Here is a 26220-nt window from a genome sequence, read left to right as displayed (position 1 = left end):
ATGTGGCTTCATCACCAACCCATCCTCTTAGCGGGTCCCACAAGCCACAAAACCTTGAAAGAGGAGCTGGCTCAGATCCTTCTCTTGGGGGCTTCACCAAAAGGTCTGACTTGGGCCTGGGGAAACCCGTGTCCAACTGTGCTCCCTGGAAGAAGCCTGCAGTCTGGGGGGGACTAGGCTTGGTGACTTTTCTGCATCTCCACAAGTAACAGAAACAGGGGCAGGTAGAGCCTCCTCTGTGGAAGGGGCAGTGGCATGCTGGGGAGGGGGCCTGGAAGGAGCATGATTCTACTGCACAAATATGACCTAGTGAGGGGGCCCTGGGTGCTGCCCAAATTTCCACCCCAAGGCGAATACCAGAGCACTTGGGTCTGTTCGTAGAGCATCCTCTTGGGTGCTAGGGGTTAATAATGGCTTCCATTTTCTCTTAAAGGTACCATGCCACACCAGGCCATGCTTTTTCTCCACGGTACTATATTGTTGATAGCAGAAATCTTCTGGTTCTTGAACTCAGAAACTGGTGGGAACCATCCTTGGTGGCTGAAGGCTGCCTGCCTCTCCGGAGTCCTTGGGAGGGAGGTGGTATGGGTGGGTGAGTGGGGAGAATGCTTGGGGTCTGGGTCCCCTCATGCCCATGCAGTGAAAGGTTTCTTACACTTATTAAAGGATGGGGGGGTGGAGGGCCGGGTAAAAGGCAGTAATGCAGTGTGGTGGAAAATCCACGTGGCTTGCTGTTTGTAAATCATGAGCTCAAAAGAAAGGAATTTCTCTGCTCTCCCCTTCCCCCATTGCGTCTGCCGCCAGAAGGACCAAGAATGACTAACACGGTGGGAAGGGGAGGGGCAGGGGGGTGGACTTCTGTACACAGTAAATGCAGCAGCATCCCTTTGGTTGGGGTGGACACAGTCCACAGGTGGAAAGATCAGACCCCGCCTGCTGCCCTGCCAGCCCCTTCTACTGCTCTGTCCCAGCCCTGATACTCAAAATCTCTCTCTCTCTTTCTCCAGGCATCCGAGGACCTGCTCACTGTCCTAGTGGCCCTAGACTCAGGGGTTGGGGCTTGAGGAAGAGAGAGGTCATTGCCGATTTCTGCTGCCCAGCTTCCTCCGGTCTTTGTTTTGGCTACGTTGGGTGTCGTCCATCTTGTGGACCCGAAACACTCCTTGAGATTCTGGGATCGGATCTTGGGGTTCATAATCTCCTCCACCATGGAGCTTGGGAACCAGCCTCTTTCTTGGTCATGAAGGCGCTCCCCAAAAATCCAGCCTATGGGGTTGGGGGGAAGACATCAAGGGGAAAGGGGAAAAAAAGCAACGTGTTTTTAATGAAAACCTAGGGAATCTGGGGCAAAAGAAAGCCAAATAGGATATTTTGTAGCCCAGCTATGGAGAGAAGTAGAAAGAGAATTAGCTTTGGAATTAGAAGCCCCGGGTTTGAGTCTAGGCCCTACTTTCCAGCTGTGAAACTCAGTTTCCTCATTTTAAAAATGTGGATACTACTCCCAGTGTAGACAGTGAATGAGTTTGTGTGTTATTAGCGAAAGGTGCCCTGGTCTCGACCTGGGTTCAAATGTGACCTCTGACATGTGTGACCTTGGGCAAGTTACTTCTTCCCTGGGCCTCAGTTTCCTCATCTGTAAAATGAGATTTGACTAGAGGGTCTCTGAGCTAGCTCTCTTCCAGCCTGGGCACCTGCGCTTTCTGGCCCAAATCTCATTTATAAAATTAGGATTCAGTGATCTCCAGGGCCCCACAGTAGATGTTCTTGATAGCCGTAATTAACAACGAAAAATAAAAGCAGTTAGTAAAACAAGCAAGCCAAGTCCTATGGGCCTCTGATGCCAGGCAGCTGTGGTAATAGAATGAAAATATCTCAGGAGCCGTGGTTTTATAGTATTGCATGAGATAGCCAGCAGAGGGCGCAGGTGACCAAGAAATATCAGCCACAGGGAGGGCTTGGGTTACTATCTGGGAGGGACCTAAGAGGCCATCAGAACAACCTGGCAAATTATCATCTGTCTCTGCTTGGAGACCTCCAAGGATGGGGAGCTCACTACCTGTCAGGGTGGCCCATTCTACAAGGGGATGGCTCTGTTTCATGTCATCCCAAGGTTGGAACGGATATTGACTGTCCCATCCCTGACCAAAAATTCCTTCTACAATATCCCTGATGAATGGTCATCCAGACTTCCATGGAAGATGTCTGGGAGGGGGCAACCACTATCTCCCAAGAGTATCAGACCCAGAAGGGATCTTAGAGACCATCCCCCCAACCCTGTCATTTTACAGATGAGGAAACTAAGGCTCAGAGAGGAAGGTGACTTGCCTAAGGTCACAAAGCATTCATGGTTCTCTGTAAGCTTAAAACAAAATCTCCCCAAAACCCACCCCATGCTCATGCCAAGTCAGGAAAATGGGAGGAAGGGAAGGGAAAGAAGGAAGGGAAGAGGAGGAGCAGGAAAGAGGAGAAAAGAAAGCAGGAGACAGGCAGGAAGGATAAAACTGAGTGATCTTACCTTCTGAGAAATGGGTCACTTAATTCAACAAACATTTATTCAAAGACACATAGACTTGGAGTTGGAAAGAGCTTAGAGGTCATCTAGTCTAATCCCCCCATTTTACAGATAAGGAAGCAGGCTCAGAGAGATTACAGGATCATAGACCCAGAGCTGAAGGGAGCTCAGAGGCTTCCAGTTTGACCCTCATTTTTTAGGGAAACTGAGCCCCAGAAGGGGAAGAGGCTTGCCCAGGGATTTACAGATAGTGAGTGGCGGAGCAGATTGTGGGATGCCAAAGGAGAAATATTACCGCTATCAGCATTAGTGAGAAAACCAATTCACTGCTTCATGAAAAGCCCAGAGGGCGTCAGTCTCAGTCTGAATCAGTCGTGTGGTGGGGCAGCCCCTAAAGTTGTGAGTCTGGGGCAGCCTTGATGGAGGCCAGGGTGCAAGAGCAGGGCAGGATCCTTCCCTGGCACTCTGCCCCAGGCAGACCACACCAGAGCAGGGGTGCAGCGCTGGGCCTCCTGGATAAGCTTGGAGGGTGGGCAGAGAAGGGCAAGCAGGAACATTCAGGGCCTTGGGTCCATCCTAGATGAAGCTGGTCAAGAAATCTAAGGCCAGGAGGTGCTACAAGACATACACACTCTTCCCCAGAGGCAGCTTCCTCACTTTCCCCACATGACTGAATTGACACCATGCCCGGGTGCCACCTCCTATCAGTCACCTCCCCCAGGGCCAGTGGGGAATAAGAGGGGACAACCAGATGAGACACACTGGTGACATGTGGGGCCGTTTAGGATACAAAGATACACTCACTCCCCTCTTACGCTCAAAGTTCCCACCAAATGGGCCTACTCGCCCTTCCTGTACACAAGCACTCTATCATCTTCCACCTCCAGACCTTTGCCCAGGCTGTACCTCCCATCTGGAACATTCTCCTTCCTCACCTCTATTTCTTGGAGCCTCTGGCTTCCTTCAAGACTTAGCAGGCTCTGCCTTCCACAGGAAGCCTTGCCTGGTGCCTTCCCCTCCAGGATTACTTTGGAATATTTGACCATCCAAAGGAAGGGCTATTTGCTTGTAGCTTAGATACATTTATACGTGTGTGTAGCCTCCTCCAATAGACTGTAAGCTCCCTGAGGGCAAGCACTGTCTTGCTTGTTTCTGTATTCCCTGCGCCTAGCACAGTGCTTAACCCCTAATAGGCACTTGAATGCTGAAGGATGGAATTGGTGATTCCCTGGTCCCCCTGTTGGGTGCCCCTTCTCTTTCTTCTTACATTCCCCTACTTTCCTATCCACTGAGCAGCAAGCATTAATAACAATAATAACATCTGGTGTATAATTATATGTCATTAGCATGTAATCTTACATATAACATACGTAGTTATGCTGTATAATATGTTGTCCTCATGATAGAAATACAATCATTTATGATTTCTTTTCACTCCATCCCATGCACTGTACTGAGCATGGGGAATACAATGACAAACATGCCCTTCCTGCCCTCAAGGGGCTGATACTCTCTTCTCATGGCAGCCTCCTCTGTGTAGAATGGAAATCCCTTGACTCTAACGACTGTTCGTTTTTTAAATTTTTGTCTCCACAACCCTGAGCACAGACCCTACTGTAGGGAGGAGAGAAATGGAAAAGAAGGCCTTCAGTAAGACAAATCCTGCCCCTAGAACCCGGGGCATGGTGGCTATGTGAGAACAGGCCTCACTGGCAGGAAGACCTGGGTTTGAATCCTGCTTCTCTTTGAGCCCTTCAGTGGCCAGTGCTGTCTGAGAGCAGGGGCCAATCTGCATTGATGGAGGGAATTCCCATACTGCGGAGTTCCCTACACCAGTGAAAGCAAGGGCCCAGATCTCAATTCAAACAAAAATCAGCTGGCCACGCCCCTTCCCACAAAGGGAAGCAGCAGCAGATGCAGTAGTAAGGGGCTGGGATCGGGGTGATCCATGGACATAAGGCTAGCAAATCAGGAGACCCAGCTCTGTCCTTAAGGAGATGTGTGATGCCGAGAGGCAGTATAGCTCAGTGGATAGAACACTGGGAAGACCTGGGTTCAAATCGTCCCTCAGACATTCTCCAGTGTGACCCCAGGACAAGCCCTCTGTAACCTCTCTGGGCCTCAGTTTCCTCCCTATGTAAACCAGGGATCACCGACCTCCCAGGGCTGGTGTGAGCTCGAATGACTATGGTGGGAAAGTGCAGGTGCTGGAGAAACATTAGGATCATCATTTTAGGCAACTGGCTGACCCCTGGCCTCAGTTTCCTGCTCTGTCAATCAGAGAGGGAGTGGTCATCTCCCCCGCCTCCCAGACAGTGTAGTCAAAGTGACTAAGGTAACAGCCAGAACACTTTCAGAAGGCAAGGGAATGGGTGGTATAGACATGTGGTGTGGGTGGTAGAGAACATGTGGCATGGGTGGTATAGACATGTGGTGTGGGTGGTAGAGACATGTAATGAGGGCAGTATGGATATGGGGTATAGACATATGGCATGGATGGTACAGACATGTGATGAGGGCAGTATAGACACACCTGGAGGCAGGTCTCCACGCTGGCATAGTACTCACCATCTTCCGTCTTTTCCAGGATGTTCAGAATGTCGGCCAGCTCCAGGGACAGCTCGTCCGGCTGCTGAGCGACATAGGGGTGGACGCACTGCACCTGGGGACAGTCTGTCGGGGGAAGGGAGGAGAGAAGACAAGAGGCTTTTGTCCAGAATGTAGAACATTCTCTCTCTGGAGCCCGGCCTGGTTGGGCCTTCTGAGCCTCGGACAGAGCCGGTGCTGGGGAGGGGCCGGGCAGAGGGGAGGGTCAAGGACAGTTTCTAGCCCAATAAAATGCCAAGTCACAGGTAGAAAAGGAAAACTCTTTGACTGGGGGCGCAAGTCACAAGGTGAATGGCCTCAGAGAAGCGGAGCTTTCTTCCTGCTGGCGGGATGAAGGCAGATGACAGCTCGGGTTCGCTTCAGAGAGCTGGTCTGAAAGACCTCCCCAGGGCCACAGAGCAGGGATTTGAACACAGGTGCTTCCTTATCTAACAAGGAGGCAGTGTGGCCCCATGGAAAGAGCCCTGCTTGTGGAGTCAGAGGCACTGGATTCAAATGCTGCCTCTGGTTCTTAGCACCTGTGCGACCTTGGGCCACTCAAACTGAAAAGGCTGGACAGGAACCTCCAATCTATGCTCCTAGGATCGCACTAAGCCTCAGTTTCCTCATCTGTAAAATGAGCTCATTGGGTGACCCCTGAGGTGCCTCCTAATTTTAAAGCCATGCTTCTGCATTGCTACTGCTCGGTTAGTCTGATTCTTCACGACCCGCAGACCACGCTGTCCGCGGGGTTTTCTTGGCAAAGATACCGGAATGGTTTGTGATTTCCTTCTCCAGTGGATTCAGGTAAACAGGGTGAAATGACTCGCCCAGGGTCACACAGCTAGTAAGCGTCTGAGGTCGCATTTGAATTCAAGTCTTCCTGACTCCAGGCCCAGCGCTCTGTGCACTGTGGTGCCCCCTAGCCTCCTTCTGTTTCTATAGACAGATTCTGATGTTTAAAACTGTGCTAAGACTCATGGAACACCCTACACAGCGTGAAGGGACCTTCGGGGCAGGTCACTTTGTCCAACTTGTATTTTAGAAGCAAGGAAATGGAGGTTTGCCGAGACCACAGGGTCCCGGGATCAAATCAAAGACTTAGCCAGAGGAGACCTTGGGGGTCAATTCATTCAGTTCCCTCATTTTATAGATGAGGAGGCTAGACCCCTGAAGGTCACCAGATAGGAAGGAGCAGAGCCAGGATTCAAACCCAGGCCTTGGGGTGTCCACGGCAGAGGCCTTTCACTGGCACATGCCACCCCCTGCAAAAGTCACTCGAAAGCCTGGGCTCCTCTTACGGAGTGGGACGGTCAGGCTTCCTGAGAGGCCTTGGAAGCTCTATGGGACTCCTGCTCTTGAGTGAGAAGCCGGGGAGGAAGGGATTTGTGGAGTGGCCCAGGACGCGGAAGGACCGACTCGTTTTTATGAAAGAAAAACTCTGGATTCTTCCGCATTTCATGAGCTTCGTGAAGGGCCTTCAACCCCAGAGCAGACAACCCAAGTGGACGACCAGCCTCTGCAGCCTGCCTGACCCTGACTAGAGGGAGGTCCACGTGGCCCCACCTCGGCCCTTTGCCGCCGAGTTTCAAGAACTGTATTTCATCTCTTAAGACTTCCAGCTATCTGACTTATTTCTTATTTATTCCTTCTTTTGCCCAAGCATCCATGAAAACATTTCTAGTTCAAGGCCTTAAAAACGACATTAGCCTTTTTTTTTTGTGGTCCAGACCAGTGATTTCATTCAAATGGTGTAGGCGCCTCCTGGTGAAGACGCTTCCTCTACCCGTGCAGATGGACCCCTGCTCTGATACCTCTGGCTTGAAAGAGCAGCCACGGGCACTGAGGGTAAGGGATCTGCTCAGTCTAGTGGGAAGACTCGAACTCAGGTCTTCTACGGCCAATTCTGCCTTATGACTAAGCTGTCAGTCTAACACAAGAGCAGCGCTTCAGAATGTAAAATCTCCCTGCGACTGGACAGCACAATCCTATAAAGAGATTTTAGGAGCCTTTTATCTCCGAAAACACTGTCTGAATGTCAGAGAAGAAAGAATACTTGGAAGAATGCCTCGCTCTGAGTTGGGGAAGCTTCACCTGGCATCCACGAAGTTTTGGCTTTTGCTGTTTTACAGATGAATTTCAGTGTCACTGGTTCCTTTGCAATCCCATATGTTTTGATTTATGCACTTTAACATAGAGTTCTGTAGACTTGAGCAGGTGGCCAGAGGGGCCCATGACACACAAAAAGGTGAGCCCTGATCTGAGTAAACCACCCTCCCTTTCATGGAGAAGTGAGGGACTATGGGTGTGGGAAGCTGCATGCTGATGTTAGACATTGTTACTTTGTGGGATAGCTCTTTGATACAAGGGAAGATCCTAGGTAGGAAGAGGACGGTGGCTTGTACCCAAGGAGTCTATGATGCACAAATAAAACGCATCGATGTAACTTTAAGTGATAAATATATAAAGGCCTCGCTCTATAGCTCTCAGATCCTAGCACCCCCGAGACACTCAGTTCCAACATGGCGCCCACAAGCCAAGCTTTCCCTCGAAAGGACACGAGGAGGAGCGGAAGCAGAGGACTTTCCGGGAATGCTCACCAAGCAGTCTTGATGTGAAGGAAACAAATTTCGTTCTCCGATTTGGGGCCAGGGAGGTCATCCAGCGTTTCATCTCGCTCCTGTGAGGGCAGAGAGACACACCACGGCCAGCGCGTTTATAGCGGCTCTGGGGAGACGTGGCCCCCCCTGCCCTGACCCCGTGGCCTTCTCTCCTGGGCCACGCCTGGCTTTGCTTTGTCCTTCTGGGGCTGGCAACATACCTACGCCTCACACCGCAGCAGGACCCACCCTCTTCAATATGTAATGGGATGTGAAAATAACTGGAGATGCGTGTGGGTGCTACCCCCACACAATGCTCACTTCAGTTTCTGCCTGAAGCAGTCTGTCAGGAGGAGTTGCAGCTAATGGCCTGGCCCAGAATAGTGGGGAAAGGGGGAGGATCTGAGTTCAAATTCTGGTTCTGCTACCTATTCCCTGTGAGACTTTGGGGAAGTCACTTCATCTCTGTCAGCCTCAGTTTCCTTCTCTGTAAAACAAGGGGACTGAACCCGTCGGCCTCTGAGGTCCCTTTCAGCTCTCACATTCCGTGATCTGCAGTCTAGGTTCCCTCCCAACTTTGCCACCTTTGTTCTAGGTTCCTCTGAGCTAGCATATTTTGTGTTCTAGGTTCTTCCCGGCTCAGATAGTCTGTATTCTACCTTTTAAGGTCCCTCCTGGCTAAAGCCTCCTGTGTTCTAAGGCCCCTTCCAGTTCTGACGTTCCCTGTTCTAAGATTCCTCCAAGCTTGGGCATTCCGTGTTCTCAGCCTCTCCCAGCTCTGAATCCTATCTGTGTAGGCTCTACACTCTTCCCTAGAATTGCTGCTGGTGCTCACGGCTCGCACTCGTCACCTTTGTGGGAAGGTGGAATAGAGGAGGGGGTGTTAAAAAACAGGCCTGGGCTTCCCAGCATGGGGGTGGGTGCCCTGGCAGCTGGGCTAGTAGGACAAAGAGAACCAGGCATCCCGCTTTACCAAAATGACCGACTCTTCAAGATGGCAGAGGCTTGGTGGACAGAGTCGAGGCCAGCCCAGTGCCTCCCTGCCCCTGTGTGCAAGCCTGGCTGCAGGTGATGAGGACAGCTGGGAGGGACCTTCAAGGCATCTAGCCCAACCCAGCTACTTTACAGAGAAGGAAACTGAGGCCCAGACTAGTCCAAGGTCACATAGGTGGGAAGGAGCAAAGCTGGGATTCGAACCCAAATCCGAATGCTCTGAGAGGAAAGGGGGGAAGTGAGCCGGGCAGGCTCTCACATAGGTGTAATTCAGTTCAGTCTGATTCGGTGCAATGAGCACTTACTAACCACCTACTATTTGCCTGGCACCGTTCTAGGCATTGAGGACAATGAAACGATAACAACTAGTGTTCATCTGGTATTTTTAAGGTTCACAAAGTCTGGCGGGTGAGACCTCTGAAGGAAAAGATGTCCAGGCACACAGAGAATGGCAGGCCTTCGTACTCACTGGGACGAGGCCTTCAGCATGTAGGTGGCTTCCCGGTCATCCGCATTCTCAAGCAGCCTCAGGATGAAGACGTTGGCCAAAGTTTGCCCTTGGTCTTCCAGCTCCTCCACTCGCAGGAGGCCACGGGGAGCTGAGTCAAACACCTGGTACTTGTCCCTGGGGATAAGGGGGCAGGAAATAACAGCAATTATTCATTGTGGCCATGCCTTTGCATAAGCTGGGCCCCCTGCCTAGCATGGCCTTCATCCTCACCTCTGCCTCTTGGAATTTGTGGCTGCCTGAGGACTCAGCTCAAGGGTCACCTTCCACATGAGGCCTTTCCTGATGTCCTCAGCTGCCCGCTGGGCCCTGCCTCCTTCCCTAACCACCTTCATTCTCCTGTACATGAATGTACATTCATATGCACATGTCTCCTCCACTAGAATGCAAGCTCCTTGAGGACAGGGCCCACTTCCCTTTTGTCTTTCTATCCCCAGCCTGGCACAGAGGAGCAGGTGCTTTTATTAAGCTTAATGATTGACTGACTGAGCATTCCTTAGCTGCCCTTTGACCCAGCTGTGGAACGTGGAACACAGCTCTCAGCTTTCTGACAGCTTTGCAGGGGGCCCTGCCTGCCTGTCTTTCTGCTCTAGTCATGTCCTGTCACTCATCCCTTTGCTCAAAACGTTGCCCTGTGTTGTTCGTTCATCCTTTGACTTCTAAGAGGACCAGAGATGTCCAAGTGATGTCTTGACTTAAGCATGACTTAGAGGTCAGTGAGGTGCCCAGAGTTCTCAGCCTCCTCTCTGCCCCAGAGTCCACTGGCAGGAGAAAGGTCAGGATGCCTGGTGATGGCCTGGGATGCAGGGGCCAAGCTCTCAGTGTTCCACTGCACCTTCACGGTCATTGGAACAAACTATTCTCATCCGCTCATTCCAAAGGGGCAAGTCTTCACATGATTGGGGTAGATACCCTCCTACCTCATGGAAGGGATGCCGCTGCTCCCATGAAGACTTTCTTGGCTACCCTCACTTGGAAATGATCTTTCTCCCCTTGGGCCTTACATACTATGTCTTGTAAAAGCTTTAAAAATGAATTTTATTGAAACGTTTAAAAAATTTTTTTACATCCCTTACATTTATTTCCCAGTGCCCTGGCTCCTTCACACAACTGCCAAAGAGTGGCATCCTTGGCATGCATGGCTGTCTGTCACCTTCAGGGTCAAATACCAACTCCTCATTTTGGCATCGAGAGTCCTTCAAAACCTGGCTCCAGCCCTCCTTTCTAGTCTTATTGCACATTACTTTCCTTCCAAACTGGCCGTCCTGCTATTCCTCCTGCCTGACAGTCCATCTCCCATCTCTGTTCTCCTAGCGATCACTCCTTCCTCAGCTCAAGCGTCATCCTCTGTGTAAAGCCTTTCCTGCTCCCCCTAGCTGAGAGTGACTCCTATTCCCTTATATTTATAGATTTAATTTGTGCATCTGTGTGTGTGTGTGTGTGCGCGTGTGTGTTAAGTCAATTGATAAAAAGTTATTTAGCACCTACTATGTGCCAGGCACTGGACATATAACTATCATGATATTAATTTTAATACTTATTATTAAATAATAATATATTAGATATTAACAATATGATGTTGATATAATATTAAACAAAATTATAGAAGTTAGTGGAATTAATTAAATAATGGAATAGTTATATATAATACACCTTACATACTTATATATGAACATGGTATTGCCCCAATAGAAGGTAAGCTCCTTGAGGACAGGGACATTTTTTCCTTTGTATCCCCAGCACTGAGCAGAATGTAACTTAGTAGCTGGTTAATAAGTAAGTACTTATGGAATGATTGTCAAAAAGGAAATGCATTGATGTGATTTCTTCTCAGTGAACCCAGAGTGGCTCCACACGATTGCTCATTCCCCTTTCTAAGTGCGCATAAGTCACTGACTTAACCATCTGTTGCATGGTTTTCTTGGGGATGGATGCTGAACTTCTTAGGATCTATCTTCTGCCTCTTTTCATATTGTGGACTCACCCAGGAATTTGCCTGCAGATCACAAGCAGGTCATTGAAAAGGAAGAGATAGATTTCTCTGAAGAGTTTTTTGGTCCGAAGGGTCCGGGATGTCTTGGGGCCAGACATCTGCTGTAGTTCCCCTTGCTTCAGCAGCCAGCGGGAGTGAGATATAATGGGTACAGACTGAGACAGAGAGATAAAGGACAAGGTTGGATCATGTGGTCAGGGAGTCAGTGTCTCAAACCCCTTACATCATGGGATGATGACATCATTCTGGTAAGGTCAGCATGGGCTTGCTCACAAAAAGTGACTCCACCTTTGGGGATCATGGACTTAGGACAGAAAGGACCGTAGGGGCCATTTTAGAGGTGAGGAAACTGAGGCCTAGAGAGATGAAATGAATTGATCCAGGTCACAAGGTAGTAAATGACAGAATCAGGATTCAAACTCACGACTCCACGCTCACTCACTGCTTTCAAATGTCAAGGAAACAACACTAGGCTTGAAATGCCACCTGGGGTACCTACCAGCTTTGTGAACACAGGCAATTCACCGAACATCTCTGAGGTTCAGTTTCCTCATCCATACAATGGGGACAATGCTACCTATAGTATATTCTGTGAAATGAAACAATGCTCACAAACAGTTTTTACAAAATTCAAAAGCATTTGCACAAGCAAAATCACTGCAGCCCAATGAAAAGAGAAGCAGTGAATTGGGGGTGGAGGAGTGGAAGGCAAACAAGGGGTTCTTTAAGGCATCACTCCAAAGCTAGCATTCTGACTATTCCTTCGGCTTAGTCTGATATCACATGAGGTGTTGAATGGAATTCACTTAGGACAGTCAGGCTAAATTAGGAGGTATTATTAATCAATCAATAAACATGTATTGATTTATTTTTTTTAGATAGATAGATATAGGCAATTGGGGTTAAGTGACTTGCCCAGGGTCACACAGCTACTAAGTGTCAAGTATTTGGTCTGAGGACAGATTTGAACTCAGGTACTCCTGCCTTCAGGGCTGGTACTCTATCCACTGCGCCACCTAGCTGCCCCATAATAAACATTTATTAAGTGCCTGCTAAGTAGCGGTGATACAAAAAGAAGCAACAGAGAGTCCCTGGCATCAAAGGGCTTACAATCTAATAGAGAAAGGAACATGCAGACAAATATATATGAAGCAAATTATATTATTTATGCAGCATTTGGGAAAGGGATATTGGAAGCGACTGTACCTTGATCTTAAATTCCATTTTCTTCTGAATGCTAATCATCTGTTCTGTCCGACTCATCTTCCTGACACCTTCATTGCACGCTTTTACCACCTGGAAAAAAGAACACCCAGAGGGGTCACAAGTCATAGCACCCTCCTGGCTGTTGGGTGCCAACGTCTGGATCCACTCATTGCATGACAGTGGAGACCACATGACAGCTGTGTGACCAACCAGAAGGAGCCGTTGGCTCTAATATCAAACTGAAAGTCAATTCCATGACTGCAGTAACACATGGGCTGAAAAACCTGTGAATTAAGTGGCAATTTTGCCACTACCTTTTAAAACTTAATAAACATTAAAAAAAATCTATTTAACAGAAGTCCTTGTGTTCATAAACAATCCTCTTTTTTATCCTTTGTGTACTGAGATGTTAGTGTTTGTTGATAATTGTCATGTTCATAATAGAAAAGAAAATTAAACAAAACCCTATGAGTTACTGCTAGGAATGTCAGTATCTGTCCTTCTTGGGAGAAAAATACATTTTGATGAGAAGTTTCACTGGAAGGACAAGCAAGGATGATGAAAACAAAGTGGAAAACTTGGATTCCATGCCTCAAATCTAGTGTGAGAGCCAAGTTCATTCCATTTCATTTCTGGCCCCTTCTCTGATAGGTGGGGCTCTCGCCATCCCCATCTCAGTCATTCTTACTGATGCGTAGGTCGTGTTTTTGCCTCCTTGTCTCCCCAGTAGAATGTAAGCTTGGGGGGGGGGGAGAAAATGTATTGTTTTCATCTTTGTATTCTTAGTGCCTACCATGGAGCTTAAGAGACACTTGTTGAATTGAAAATGTGCTCTAGGCCCTGTGGTCTAAATCCTAGAAGGATAAAATGTTGGGGCTGAGATGTCAATGACCTTAGAGAGGCCAGGGCCCCTAAGTCACAGATAGGGGGAGGCCCAGAGATGTGAAGTGACTAGCAGTTTGGGGGATACCACCCTTCCTGGTTCTCCTCCCACCTTTCTGACCACTCCTTCACTGGATCCTCTTCCAGATCGTGCCCTCTAACCACAGATATCCCACAGAGGTTTGTCTTGGGCTCTCTTCTCTTCTTCTGTACTCTCATTTGGTGATCTCACATGCCCCCATGGATTTAGTTACCGTCTCTGTGCTGATAACTCTCAACTCTACCTTTCTTGCCCCTATCTCTCTTCTGACATCTAATGGCCAAATGCCTTCTAGCTATTTCAAACTGGATATCCTGCAAACATCTTACACTCAGTATATCCAATTCACTATCCTTCCCCCAACCCCTCCTCCTACCTTCCCTATGACTGTAGAGGATGCCACTCTCCTCTCAGTCCCTCAGGCTCCAACATAGGAGTCATTCTGGACTCATCTCTCTCACCATATCACTCCTCATCTCTGTCCTGTGTCCAAGCTGTCGCTAAGGCCTGTCAACTTCACCTCTGCAACATCTTTTGTAGATTTCACCTCTGCAACATCTCTTGTAGATTTCACCTCTGCAACATCTCTAGTGGATTTTACCTCTGCACCATCTCTAGTAGATTTCACCTCGGCAACACCTCTAGTGGATTTTCTCTCTGCAACATTTCTAATTGATTTCCCCTCTGCACCATCTCTTGTAGAATTCACCTCTGTAAGATTTCTCTTCCATTTCACCTCTGAAACATCTCTTGTCAATTTCACCTCTACAAATTTCTCCTTGATTTCACCTCTGCAATATTCCTAGAATACACTGCCCCCACCCTGGTACAGACCCTCATCACCTCACCCTGGAGCTATTGCCACAGCTGCTGGGGTGGGGGGCCTGTTCGCTTGCCTCAGGCCAGTTGATGTATGATCTGATGTCTTACCGCTTCAACAAGACTATGAAGTCCCTGGTGAATGGGGGTGGGGGGATGTTTGTATCTACTCCAGCACCTGGTCCAGTGTTGTTATGCCTATCTCTTCTTCAGAACCGATTGCATCAGTTGGAGTACTCCTGGAATAGAAATCCTTTCCTCTGACACAGTTAGTACCTCCTCTGCAGTTTGGTCTTTAGGGAGCTGCCAGGGGCATTTCTATGGTACTTTAAGGTCTACAAAGCGCTTTACATATGTTATATCCTTTGATCCTCACTGTGAGTTAAATGCTATTATTATCTTTATTTTACACATGAGGAAACTGGGGCTGGGGAGTGGGTTAGTGAATTGTCCAGGGTCACATAGGCAGGATTTGAACTCAGGTCTTCCTGACTCCAGGCATAGCACTTTTACAACGAAAAGTCTACAAAAATTCTGAGCTAGTAAGGCCATTAAGATCTGCAGGGGGGATTTCTCCAGGATCATCTAGCCACTACAAGTCAGAAGCAAGACTTGACCCCCCAGGTCTTTCTGACCCCACAGTCAGCTCTCTATCCAATATACCGTGCAGCCTCCTACCATGCACATACAGTAGGCACTGTGTTCTGTTTGTTAGGTGGGTGAATGGCTGGATAGACGGAAGGATGAGCAGATAACTCAATGGGTGATTGAGTGAGTAGGTGAATGTGAGGACAGTACACCAAAGAATGAAATAATCTATGTGTAACATCATTTCCATTCTCATACATCCTAACATTTTAAAGAGAAAACAGGATGCTCTTCATTTTTCCTAGGAAGATAGAACAGTAGGGAACGAGCCTTATTCTTGGAGGACTCTGGCATGGGCTGGGTCGGCTGGGGGCTCAGCAGGATCCACAGCCGTAGTGACAGATGGTGGAAATTGGGCTCATGTTCCCACAAAGCTTTCCAGAGCTCCCAGGACTGAGGTGACAAACCAGCCACTCTTCCCACAGGTCAGGAGATTCCTGAAAGCTTTTGCCAAATAGGCATTTCCAGACCTAGTAGTTAACGTAAACAAGTCTCTTCCTCCAATTATTTCTAGATGCCAAGAATACATATACTATATACATATATAAGAATATACACATAGCTTGGCATAGTGCGTAGATAGCACTTGAAGCCAGGATGACCTGATTTCAAATCTCACCTGTGATGCTGACTAGCTGTGATTGTGGGAAAGTCACTTCACCTCTGTCTGCCTTAGCTTCCTTACTGGGTTGTTGTCAGGGTCAAATGAAATAACATATGGGAAGTACTGTGCAAATTGTAAAGTGCTAGATAAATATGAATTACAATGATTACTATTATTAGAATGCTGGACACTCACAGACACATGTGTACACACAGGGACATATACACATACCCCCAGGTATTCAAAGACCTCACTTTCTGCACAGCCTACCTGGATATACACACTTATACATAACACACACACATGCATATAGTCTACGTGAACATATATATGCATATATATATACATGCACAAAACACATACATATATATGCCATTCACACACACGTATACATCTGTTGTCTTCCCTCCTGACCACTTCCCCTATCCCTGTCCCCAAGTCATCCCAGATTGGCAAGAAGTAGGGAGACACTCTCCCTGGGAGATAGTCTAATCCCTTGTCTTCTGGCTGTTTGACTGCTGACGCTGCTCGGAGGAGGGGGAAATCAACAACTCTATTCCTTCGGATGAGATGGTGGACCATAAAGCCTTGGCAGCAGCTTCGCCTCCACATCTTACGACCTCCCAGACCTGACCTCTGTAGCCTTACCGGCAGCCCCGCTGCTGCGCCTTCCTGGACTCTGCTTCTTGCAGCCAAACTTGATTTTCTTTTAAGGTGTGAGCAATTTGTTCGCGTGTGATGCCATGTATAAGTCAGAAAAATGTTTTAAGATCTGATAAAGGCAGAGCTTCCCACAATGCATTTCCATGAACATTTTCTTAAAATGCATGTATAGTTCATGAAGCATGACATATCTGTCTAAGCTGTATATGCACACACATGCAACTGCCATATCTACATGTGTGTATTTATATGTGTGTATATACATACACATTGTATACACACATGATATACACACACAGTGAACAGTCATATCTTCCTGTCTATCGATGCACACACATACATGGGGCTACATTCAGGAATTTTGTAGCACACTCCAGAAGAAAGCTGGAGGGAAGGGCAGGCGCTAAGTAGAACTGACAGTGGAGAAGGGAGGCCACACCCTCTCTCTTCCTACCAGTGTTATTGGCTGCTTAAGTTCTCAATCAGTGGAAGACAACCAGGGATGATTTCCAGCCCTTCTCCCTTCCCTGGAGGGCTCAATGCTGAGGTGTGTTTGTGGCCAGGGATACTGGGTAACAATGCTCCTCTTCGGCTTAGGGTGTGGCAGGGGATGGGTCCAACCCTCCGGCGGCTATTTCCTTGCTTTTCTGAGGCTGGAGAGAGGGTGAGGGTGCTGAGGGCACCCCAGTGTCCACCAGGCTTCCAGTCTGCACATCTCTCTTCCCATCCTAGAAGAGGTGGGCAACCTCGGTGGCCCACCACCCAACAATCTCCTGGGCAGGGCCCACTCATTTCTCTAGCTTCAAGGAGGAGATTTGGAGCTGAATAAAATGTGGTGAAAACCCTTCATAAAATCTAAACTCAAAATACAGGCCTTTTGCCCAACTGCCTGAACAAATGGTTGTGTTGCCTCTGCAGGGGACCCTGGGGGTTGGGGTGGGAACAGGAATTTTGCAGGGATTTGCAGAATTCGAACATTTCAAGATAACCACATCTGTTTGTTTGTCACTATCTCCGGGAAGATTTACCTTCAAGGCTTGGGGGTGGGGGAGATGAACTGTGGGGAGGGCCTTATAAAAACCTGCTGTATCTATGTTCAGCGAGCCCTGACACTGAGAGGTTTTTCAGTGCGGGTGGCCCTTTCTCAGGAGATCATAATAAAAATTCCTTTCTGCCTTCTACCTGGAGAAGCCTCTGAATTTATTGGAAATAAGGATAGCTGTCCCACACAGCTTTTGGAGATTCCACCGAGACATTTTTCCCGCCTGGGAGAGATCGTCCCTATCAGGATCCTCGGGCAGGTACCCACTGGGAATTTTTTCCCCAGCGGTCCCTGGATCTTGTGGGAAGAACTCACCCCAGTTGGGTAAACTGTTCTCAAAGAGACGAACTCGGGGAAGGCAGAAACGAAAACAAGCAGAGCTCCAACGGTGCTAGCGAAGACAGTCGACAGAGAAAACTGATTTATGGTCACGTAAAGTTTGCGTACACAGACCCAGGAAGCAAGATCCCGTGAGTCCTTGGCACCTAAGTGGTTCGAGTCCGTAAGGCAGCCAAGGCCAAGATCTGGTGAGCCCCTGGGTGACCTGAGTGGGGAGGGAGGAAAGTCTACGGGGTTCGAGTCCATAAGGCTCCCGCTCCCCTACAAGGAGTTTGGTGAGATCGAGTGAGTCCTGAGGGGACGAGAACTCGTGAACCATGGGAAAAGGAACAGTCTAAGAGGGAACCTGGGACAAAATGAGTTTCTTTTGACCGGTCAAGGTTAGAAGTAGGATTGTGCGCACCCTGTCTGTCTGTCTGTCTATGGATGTTTTGTGTCTGCCAGAAAAATTTTGGGGTAACTTTTGAGGTCTGAGATGGGAAAAGGAACAGTGGGAAAGACCTCCTGCCTCAGGCTTTCTGGGGAGATTGAGAGTAGAATAAAAAAGGAGAGAATCTCTCAGAAGTTAGTGGAAGGCCAGCAAGCAGCCTTTAACTGATAAGGAGCCCAAGATGGGAGAAGAAAAAGGTTGAGGATTAGAATTCAGGTTTAATGGGATCCCAAGGCTAAGAGTTTGAATGGCTGTCTTTATCCCTCCGCCAATGTATCTGGTATGGGCAATGTGTTTAACATTACAAAAATAAGGGTTTTTAACATTATAGAAACTATTTGGGGAGAGTGCTTTTCTAAAATTTTGCAGCTCATTGTGATTGGAGATTTTTAGGCTGTTCAATTACTTATTGGAACTCTAGAAGCTTTCTGCCTAAGAAAATTGATTAAGCCCAGTCAACTTTGAAGTAGAAAAAAAAAGGGAAGATAATTGTTTAAAGCAGGAATTATTTACATGTGTCTTTTTAAGGGAATATATAAATTTGTGGAGAATATTTCGTTTTAAAGGGCCAAGAGTATTGGATTTAAAACAAAAATGTTTTAAAATGTGTATCATTAGTAATTATAAATTAGGATCTAATTGGATTTAAGTTTACAATTCTATAAAAAATATGGTTGTTATTATTTAAGGTAATTGTTAAAAGTACTAAGAGTAATAAGAGAGATCATTTCTATATGTGATAATCTGGAAATGTAATTGATGTTATCTGAAGTTTGTTTAAGTTATTACTGTATTTCTAAATTGTATTGTATTTCTAAAACTCTTAGGTTGTAAAATTTGAGGGACCATTGTGAGGTGGAAATGGTGTAACTCTTGGCCTGGAATGGGTTTTTAGTGATAAAGAGTGGAGATGTCTCTTTATCTTTAATGATGAAATTGAGATAATTTGAAACTGTTAAATACCTAGTGAGGTATATTTGGTTATAAGGCTATGATAGTAGATTTTCATTTAAAATCTTGACTATTATAAAAATGTATGGTGGTTTAAAGTTATTAATGATGAGATGAATGATTTTCTGTACAAAATGACTTAGAAGTACATCCTTCTAAATTGATAATGGGTCATTTCAAAATTTATTACAATTGTGGAAATAATTTTATAGCGAATGCCCTGTGGTACAAACATGTTTTATTGTGGAAAAACTTATTGATATGTATTTGGAATTAGTGAGGTGTTCTCTCATATCAGGGCCTCAATTAGAAATTGGAAAAATAGAAAAATATGTGCATATATATATGCTTTTCAACCCAGGCCTTCTTTAGGCTAACTATTGGGTTTGTTGGGGGATATATGAGCCAGGCTCTTTTGACAGAGACTAGCTTGCCTGGGGATGTTTAGGCCAAGTAGTGTCATTGGGGTTGCATCTGGATGTGGCCTGAGGCTATCAGACCCCATAGATAATAAAGAAAAGCCAGTCTAGTGGGGTGGGAGTGGCCCCAGGAGACTGGACCTGGTGAAAGAGTTCAGAAAGAAAGAAAGATCTTTATTGGGTCTGTTTTAAGCTTTTAATGTACTGCTTACATATTTCCAAATGTTCTCATGTGATGTAATCTAGTAAGCAATTGTTTTAGTTATGTTGTTGGAAGGGCAATTTATTTTATAACCCAGAATGTTAAATTAAGAATTGTGCCTTCAGAGAAAAGAGAAAAAGGAATGGATAAAGGCTGTTGGGGCATTCTATATGGTCCTGTTTGTAACATTTCCTTTTAAGAATTGTAATTTAAGAAATGAGAACTTACAAGTTTTGCCTCTGTTTAAAGGAAAGTTTTAGCTGGGATTATTTGGCTTTCACTTATGAAGTTAAAATTGTTAATTAAGCTATTTGGAGTTATTGTTTAAGTTAATCACTGGTAGAAGTATATTTGTGTGTGTGTAAAGAAACTATGTAATTATGCAAGAAAGATTTTGTAAAATCTCATAATTCTTATCAATCCTGTGCAGGAGTTTTGTGAGGTGGAACTCTTACTGATTAAGTGGCCCATTGCAGACACCTCTGGACTAAAGAAATTAGCTGAAGCTGATCAAGAGCATTCTTATGTTTATGACCACTGAGGCGCCTTCAACCCAGACACTACCTTGATGGTGGCAAAGGAGACCCAGATGTCCTGGATCTGACATTTGCCTATCTTATTTAAATTTCTTTTCTCACGCTCAGGTTAAACATTTGGAGACCATGAAAATGAGTAACCCAGATGTCCTGAGTCAGGGTGGAATATCACTTATCACTAGCTTGTGGTCTCTTTAACCAATGTTCAGGTTGACAATGGTAATTAGGAAATTATAAGCTGTTTTTAAGAAAAGGAGATACTTTTATGAAGAAGATGTTTTGATAAAATCTTTGATATTCTTTTAGAGGGCCTACTAAATTTCCTTTTGCAAGCTAATTTGTTGCAATAATTTGATACTGATAACAGTTATGTCCGAATCTAATGTGAATTTTCTAAGTTTCATTCCTAGGTATGTTGTGTCCTTGAATTGGCCTTAAATGGGTACTTTCAGAGGAACAGTTTGAGCTTCAGATAGCATAAGAAAGAACACTCGTCTCAAGAATGTAGGTCTGAAAGTTCAGTGCCCCACTCTAAGTTTTTAAGGGGTGGATGTAAAAGTGAAAAAGATAGGACAGCTAAAACGTCTTAGCAGATTCTGGAAGTTTTTGAGATTGATCATTAAGGAGTTTCTTCCCCTGCCTGGTTATAGGGAGGAGAGGGAGGGGCAGCAGCTACAGCCTGGAGAAGGATGGGTCAAGGTAAAGAAACCAGCCCATCCTTCTATCAATAATTTTACATGATCTGGAAACACAGTTGTTGCCATCTGAAGTTTATTGTTTATGCTACAGCTAAAACAATTTAGTTATCGCTTATGAAAATTATGAAAATCGCTTATGAAAATTGTAAGATTGTTGGTTAATGTTTTAAAGTTAAAACTTAAAACTGGCAATTGATCTGTGTGTGTGTTGACTCTTTTGATCTGAATTCATTCCATGGCCTAGAAAGAGCTAAAATTACTATTTGAACTTACATGTATAAGATTCAAGTCCTGAAGGTGTTTCATTCTTTCAGATTAAGGATGGTTAGAGAGGGATAGATAAGCTTGAGAAACAGAAAGGCAAATCTATTTAGAATAGCAACTTATGATCTTAATGGGAATTTGATTTTACTTCGGATGTTATTAGAACCATAACATGTGTAGGAAGTTAAAAGCTACTTAGAGCTCACTTTGGAGATGTCCCTAATTAATGTGAGAATATAGTCACACCTGAAACTCTGATGAGGGAATTTGCTATCTAAGACCTTGGAATCTATTAATGAACTATTATTTTGAGTCTAACTCCAGGTATGGTTAACAAAGAACTGATTGAGCTATTGACCCATGACATCAGCAACCTGCAAAGAGGTTTGTGAACTGCACCTATGAGCTGCAAGAAGGTGTTCTCATGGGAAGGTCAGGAGAACGACTTTTCTGCATGGCTGAGGTAGGATTCTCCTGACTCAATTTCCCCACTATGACACCTGGCAGACTTTAAGCCTGGCTCAATGCAGTTTGCAGTTTGACATAACACTGTGCCTGGAGTTGACAGGAAGTTGGGGAAATATTGTTCCCTTATTATAAGTCATATATATATATATATTAACTAAGAGACTCATAAGTCTCTTAGAGGCAAGTTTCTATAATCAGAAGGTTTGCAAGTACAGTAGCAAATTTACTAAAATAATTGATTCTGAAACATCTTAGGTTACTATAGAACTGGGACTAGTGTTCTTGTGTGTGTTCCCGTATGAGTTAGAGTTCGTTAATTATTGGTAATGGTGTGGAGACAATAGGTCAGGGGCTTGTGAGAATGTTATTTTGCTATTTGGTTAATATCATTGTCTAGAATTTTGTTACATTAAAAGAAGAATGGCTTGTGGTGTATTTTGTAAATGCTATCAAAGAAACATGGCATGACTAAATGTTTAAGATCTTATATGTACTGTGTTAAAATTGATTATTTAATATATTTATGTATGTACTGGAGCCTGCTATTAATTCCTTGGTGAAATCTCATCCTCCTGTTGAGGACATTAATAATGGATTAATGTAAAGTATGAGACACTGAGTCCTGATGTGAATTTCTTAAACATGATTCCAATTTTGAGTTTGTAAAAATGGTCAGGGTTATAAGGATTAGAAATGGTAATTTAAAATTGTGCTAAGGTCACTTTTGTAGGAGGATGGACAGAAAGCTGGCTCCTACAAGAAGACTAGAAGAAGAAGATGCTGAGATGCTGTGCTGTAGGTGGCTGGAAGAAATACCAAGGACCAGAGAACTTCTTCCCTGACAGACAGCTGTATAGGAAAAGACTTTTTGAATCTTAAATGGACAATTGCAATATTGTTTTCTTTTGGGTCTCTATATCTGCATTTAAAAAGGAGTCTGCCACTTTGATTTCTCAATGCGTAGATCAATCCTTCCCATATTTTAAAGGGGTGATGGTTAAGGGGAAGAATTCAGATGAGAAAAAGAGTAAGGAAATAAAGGAGGCAATGAAGAATACATGATAGACCAATTTTATGGTTAATTGAGGATTCTCTCTGAAAATTACTTTGATTAGAAGTTAGGGCAGAGGGATTCAAGAAAATAATGATACAGAATCAGGTTAGATGGGTCAGAGATAGAGGATGAGATAGTGAAGGGAATGTATGGGGAGTGGTGTGAGGGTTTTCAATGAGCCAATGAGAGGAGAGATTGAGTGGAATGTGGTGAAAACCCCTCATAAAATATAAAATCAAAATACAGGCCTTTTGCCCAACTGTGTGAACAAATGGTTGTATCGAGTGTGCAGGGGACCCGGGGGGGGGGGTGGGAACAGGACTTTTGCAGGGATTTGCAGAATTCGAACATTTCAAGATAACCACATCTGTTTGTTTGTCACTATCTCCGGGAAGATTTACCTTCAAGGTTTGGGGGGTGGGAGTGGGGAGATGAACTGTGGGGAGGGCCTTATAAAAACCTGTTGTATCTATGTTCAGCGTGCCCTGACACTGAGAGGTTTTTCAGTGCGGGTGGCCCTTTCTCGCGAGATCGTAATAAAAATTCCTTTCTGCCTTCTACCTGGAGAAGCCTCTGAATTTACTGGAAATAAGGACAGCTGTCCCACACAGAGCTGCATCTTGGACAGGAATGAGATCATTTACAGAGCCTGGAGGGAAGAAAAGCTCAACCCACCCAAGCCATTTTGGATGAGATGAAGCTGCCCAACAGCTGCAGCTAAAACAAAGATTTCCCCAGGGGGAAATCACCTCCAAACTCAGGAATTTTAATCTGCTCACTCTCAGCTAAGAGTGGTTTCTCTACTGTAGTGTGAGAACTGTCCACCTTCACCAGTGGAGAGACTGCCTGGGCACCAGCAAGGAGCTCTGCACTGGGGTCTGCTCCAGGGGCCCCTGAGTCTTCCTGGCCAGGGCCAGGCAGGAACAGCTCTGGGCCCCTCAGTACCATCTGTAGAGTTGTTTCTGTGAGGATTCCACCTCAGGGTCTGGAGCACTTTCCCAGGAGAGGACGCAGGGTTAGGGTTAAGGTTAGGGTTGCCCCAGTCGAGGGGCAAGAGGACAGGTGCGGCAGGAGGGGCTTGGCTTGGAAGCCAGGTGCCTTGCAGAGAATGGAGAAGGGATCTCAGGGGAGCCTCAGAGCAGCCAATGAGCAGATTTACCATTTCTAGCTCCTTGTGGGCGTCCAGGGCTGTGCATTCCCGTTCAGAGCTCTCTTCCACCCTCTTCAGAATATTCTGAACAAGAGACAAAATGGAAGTGAAGTTAGGGATGAGCAGAAAAGTAGAGAGAACCCCCTACCCCACCTCACATAGCAGCTGGTAGCCTGCAAGGACTCCCAAGGGCCCCTTTTCATTTTATTCTGCGGTGAGGGCTCTGATCTCTAATAGAGTCAGCACATGGCCCAAAACAGATGAGATAACAATGGTGCCAAAGGCAAGATCTCTGGAGCCAGCATCTATGCCAGGAGAGAGGGGGAAGGGAAGGGGAAAGGAGAGGGAAGGGAAGGGGGAAGGGAGAGGGAAGGAAGGGAAGGGGGGAAGGAGGGGGAAGGGTGGGGGAAGGGAAGGGGGAAGGGAAGAGGGAAGGGAGAAGGAAGGAAGGGGGAAGAGGCATCTAGAATAACTGGGGTGCAAAAACATTTAAAAAGCAAAATCAAGGAGAAGAGGTGTGTGTAAGGGAAAGAGTGAAACAGATTATAGATGATGTTGGTGGTAAATGGAGTAAAGAGGGGAGAGGAGAGTAGGAGAAAGAGAGAGAGAAGAGAAAGGGGTGGAAAGGGAGAGAGAAAAGGAAAGAAGGAAGGGGAGAGGAGAGAGAAAAAGAGAGGAAGAAGAGGTAGGGGAGAAGGAGAAAGGGAGAGAGAAAGGAAGGAAACAGGAGGAAGGAAAGGAGGGAAGACAGAAAGGGAGGGGGACAGGAGAGAGGAAGAAAGAAGAGGGGGATAGGAGATGAGAGAGGGAGATATGGGGAAAGGGAGAAGAGAGAGAAGGAGAGGAGCAGATGAGGGAGGGACAGAAGAGGAGTGAGAACGCTGCCTCTTTTAGAATTTTCAGTTCTAAGCCTTTCTCTTGAGAGATGCTAATTGTTTATTTTGGGTACAGAGAGCAGAGTGTTTTCTACTGTGGAATTGTCTCATTTGCTGCACACTTTTCTAAGAAAAGGAGACAAACACGTTAATCACAGTTTTGATGATAGATGCATTCCATTTCCTGAGGCCCGTCCCCTGCCTCCATCCTTGACCAGCACCCTTCATCCCCATCCCTATCCGCTTCTTTATCTTTGACTCCCAATTCCCCCCCTCAGCCCAAGCCTGTTAATTATCTACGCCTATGGGCCCAGCTCATCAGGACCACCTGCTGGATTCCTAAGCACAATCTCATTCATTCATGGTATCACTGAGAGGTGTGGGCCTAGAAGGGCCCTCTGAGGACAATTGGTCCAATCCCTGCATTTTAAGGATAAGGAAACTGAGGCCCAGAAAGAGGAAGTGACTTTCCCGAGGTCACAAAAGTTGTAAGTAGCAGTTCTGGGATTTGAATCCAGATCCTGAGATTTCAAAAGAATTAGGAGAGCTCTTTGAGATCAGGGAGTGTCTACTTTTCTATTCCATTCCCTGTACTTAGCACATTCATTCATTCATTCATCCATTCAAAAGCAGCACCACCTCACAATCTCTGCCCCAGCTTCTAAGTTGATTCATTTTGACCAGAACTTAGTAACTTGTGAAATCAAGGGGCTGGAGCAGATGAACTCTATGGTCCCTTGGATCTAAAGCCATGGTCTTATGTCAGCTAAGAAAGCGACCAAGGTGCTGGAGCTTTGAAGTCAGAAGGCCTGGCTTCAAATACCCCCTTTGAGGCTTACCACCCGTGACCCGGGGGAAGCCGCTGAACTTTGCTGGGCCTGGACCACGTGGTCCTTGAGGTGCCTCTAGAGCTATGGTCTCAGTCCTAGGACAGAGACTTATGCAGAAGCTAAGAGCTGCCTGAAGTGTATTCCAGAGAACAATTCCCCCGGCAAGGGGAAACAGAGTCAGAGGGGGAGAGGGTGGGTCAGGTAGTTACCTGTACCAGTAACTTCAACCGGGTGATCCTCTGAAATGGTAGAATCAGGAAGGAGGAGAAAGGCAGGCCTTTGCACTTGGGGTCCAGCTCCAGCTGGGAGATCACCTCCCTGAACGCGGCCTTCTCCTGCCTGGGGATGAACAGAGGGAGAGCGTGTAGCTGTGGCTGCCCTGGAGAGCAGAGGTGCAGCAGACCCACCCCAAGGCAGAACATTCATCTCGCCCTTTGGAAACAGGAGAGGGGAACTCCCATCCTCACAGAGAAGTCCGCAAGTGTGTTACCACTAAAGTAGAGATCCCTCATTACAGAGAGAGGAATGGAAAATACTTTTCAACGTACACTTCCCTGAAGTACATTCACATGTGAACACATATAGATTTCAGCAGCATGTGTTGCATGTGTGGGTGGCTGAGAATCGGGTGTGAGCCCAAGGGCATGAGTCAGAGGCTTAATTATACAGCTGGCAGGGCAGAATCACTGCAACGAGGTGAGGTTGAGCCGGGCGGGCCGCAGTCCCGGGAACAGGGCAGTGACTAAGGCCAGAATGACTAAGAGAGCCCTAGCTGCTTCTGCCAGGGGGAGGGGCACCACATCTGGTCCTCGGAGGGGACAGCCATGGAGGCCAGCGTGTGGACATCCGAGGTACTTGGCAAGGCCTGCCGGGTGGCAGCTCAGGGGTGGGGCTCTTCCTGGGATGAC

General features: G+C 46.4%; 1 protein-coding gene across 1 annotated transcript in view; it reads right to left on the bottom strand.

Moving 5' to 3' along the window:
• Positions 1-980: 980 nt before the first annotated feature.
• NGEF (neuronal guanine nucleotide exchange factor) overlaps positions 981-26220 on the bottom strand; it is an 82007-nt gene continuing 56767 nt past the window's right edge. Inside the window, 9 exon segments of the mRNA XM_020972174.2 lie at positions 981-1153; positions 1156-1266; positions 5081-5185; positions 7699-7778; positions 9161-9316; positions 11184-11347; positions 12399-12488; positions 23617-23691; positions 25522-25651. Coding sequence (XP_020827833.1) covers positions 1077-1153; positions 1156-1266; positions 5081-5185; positions 7699-7778; positions 9161-9316; positions 11184-11347; positions 12399-12488; positions 23617-23691; positions 25522-25651 — 988 coding nt within the window. The 3' untranslated portion in view covers positions 981-1076.

Source organism: Phascolarctos cinereus, unplaced genomic scaffold (assembly GCF_003287225.1).
Source record: "Phascolarctos cinereus isolate Bilbo 61053 unplaced genomic scaffold, phaCin_HiC Scaffold_5;HRSCAF=322, whole genome shotgun sequence".
In the NCBI taxonomy this organism is placed as follows: Eukaryota; Metazoa; Chordata; class Mammalia; order Diprotodontia; family Phascolarctidae; genus Phascolarctos; species Phascolarctos cinereus.
This window is presented reverse-complemented; position numbering and strand designations above follow the sequence as displayed.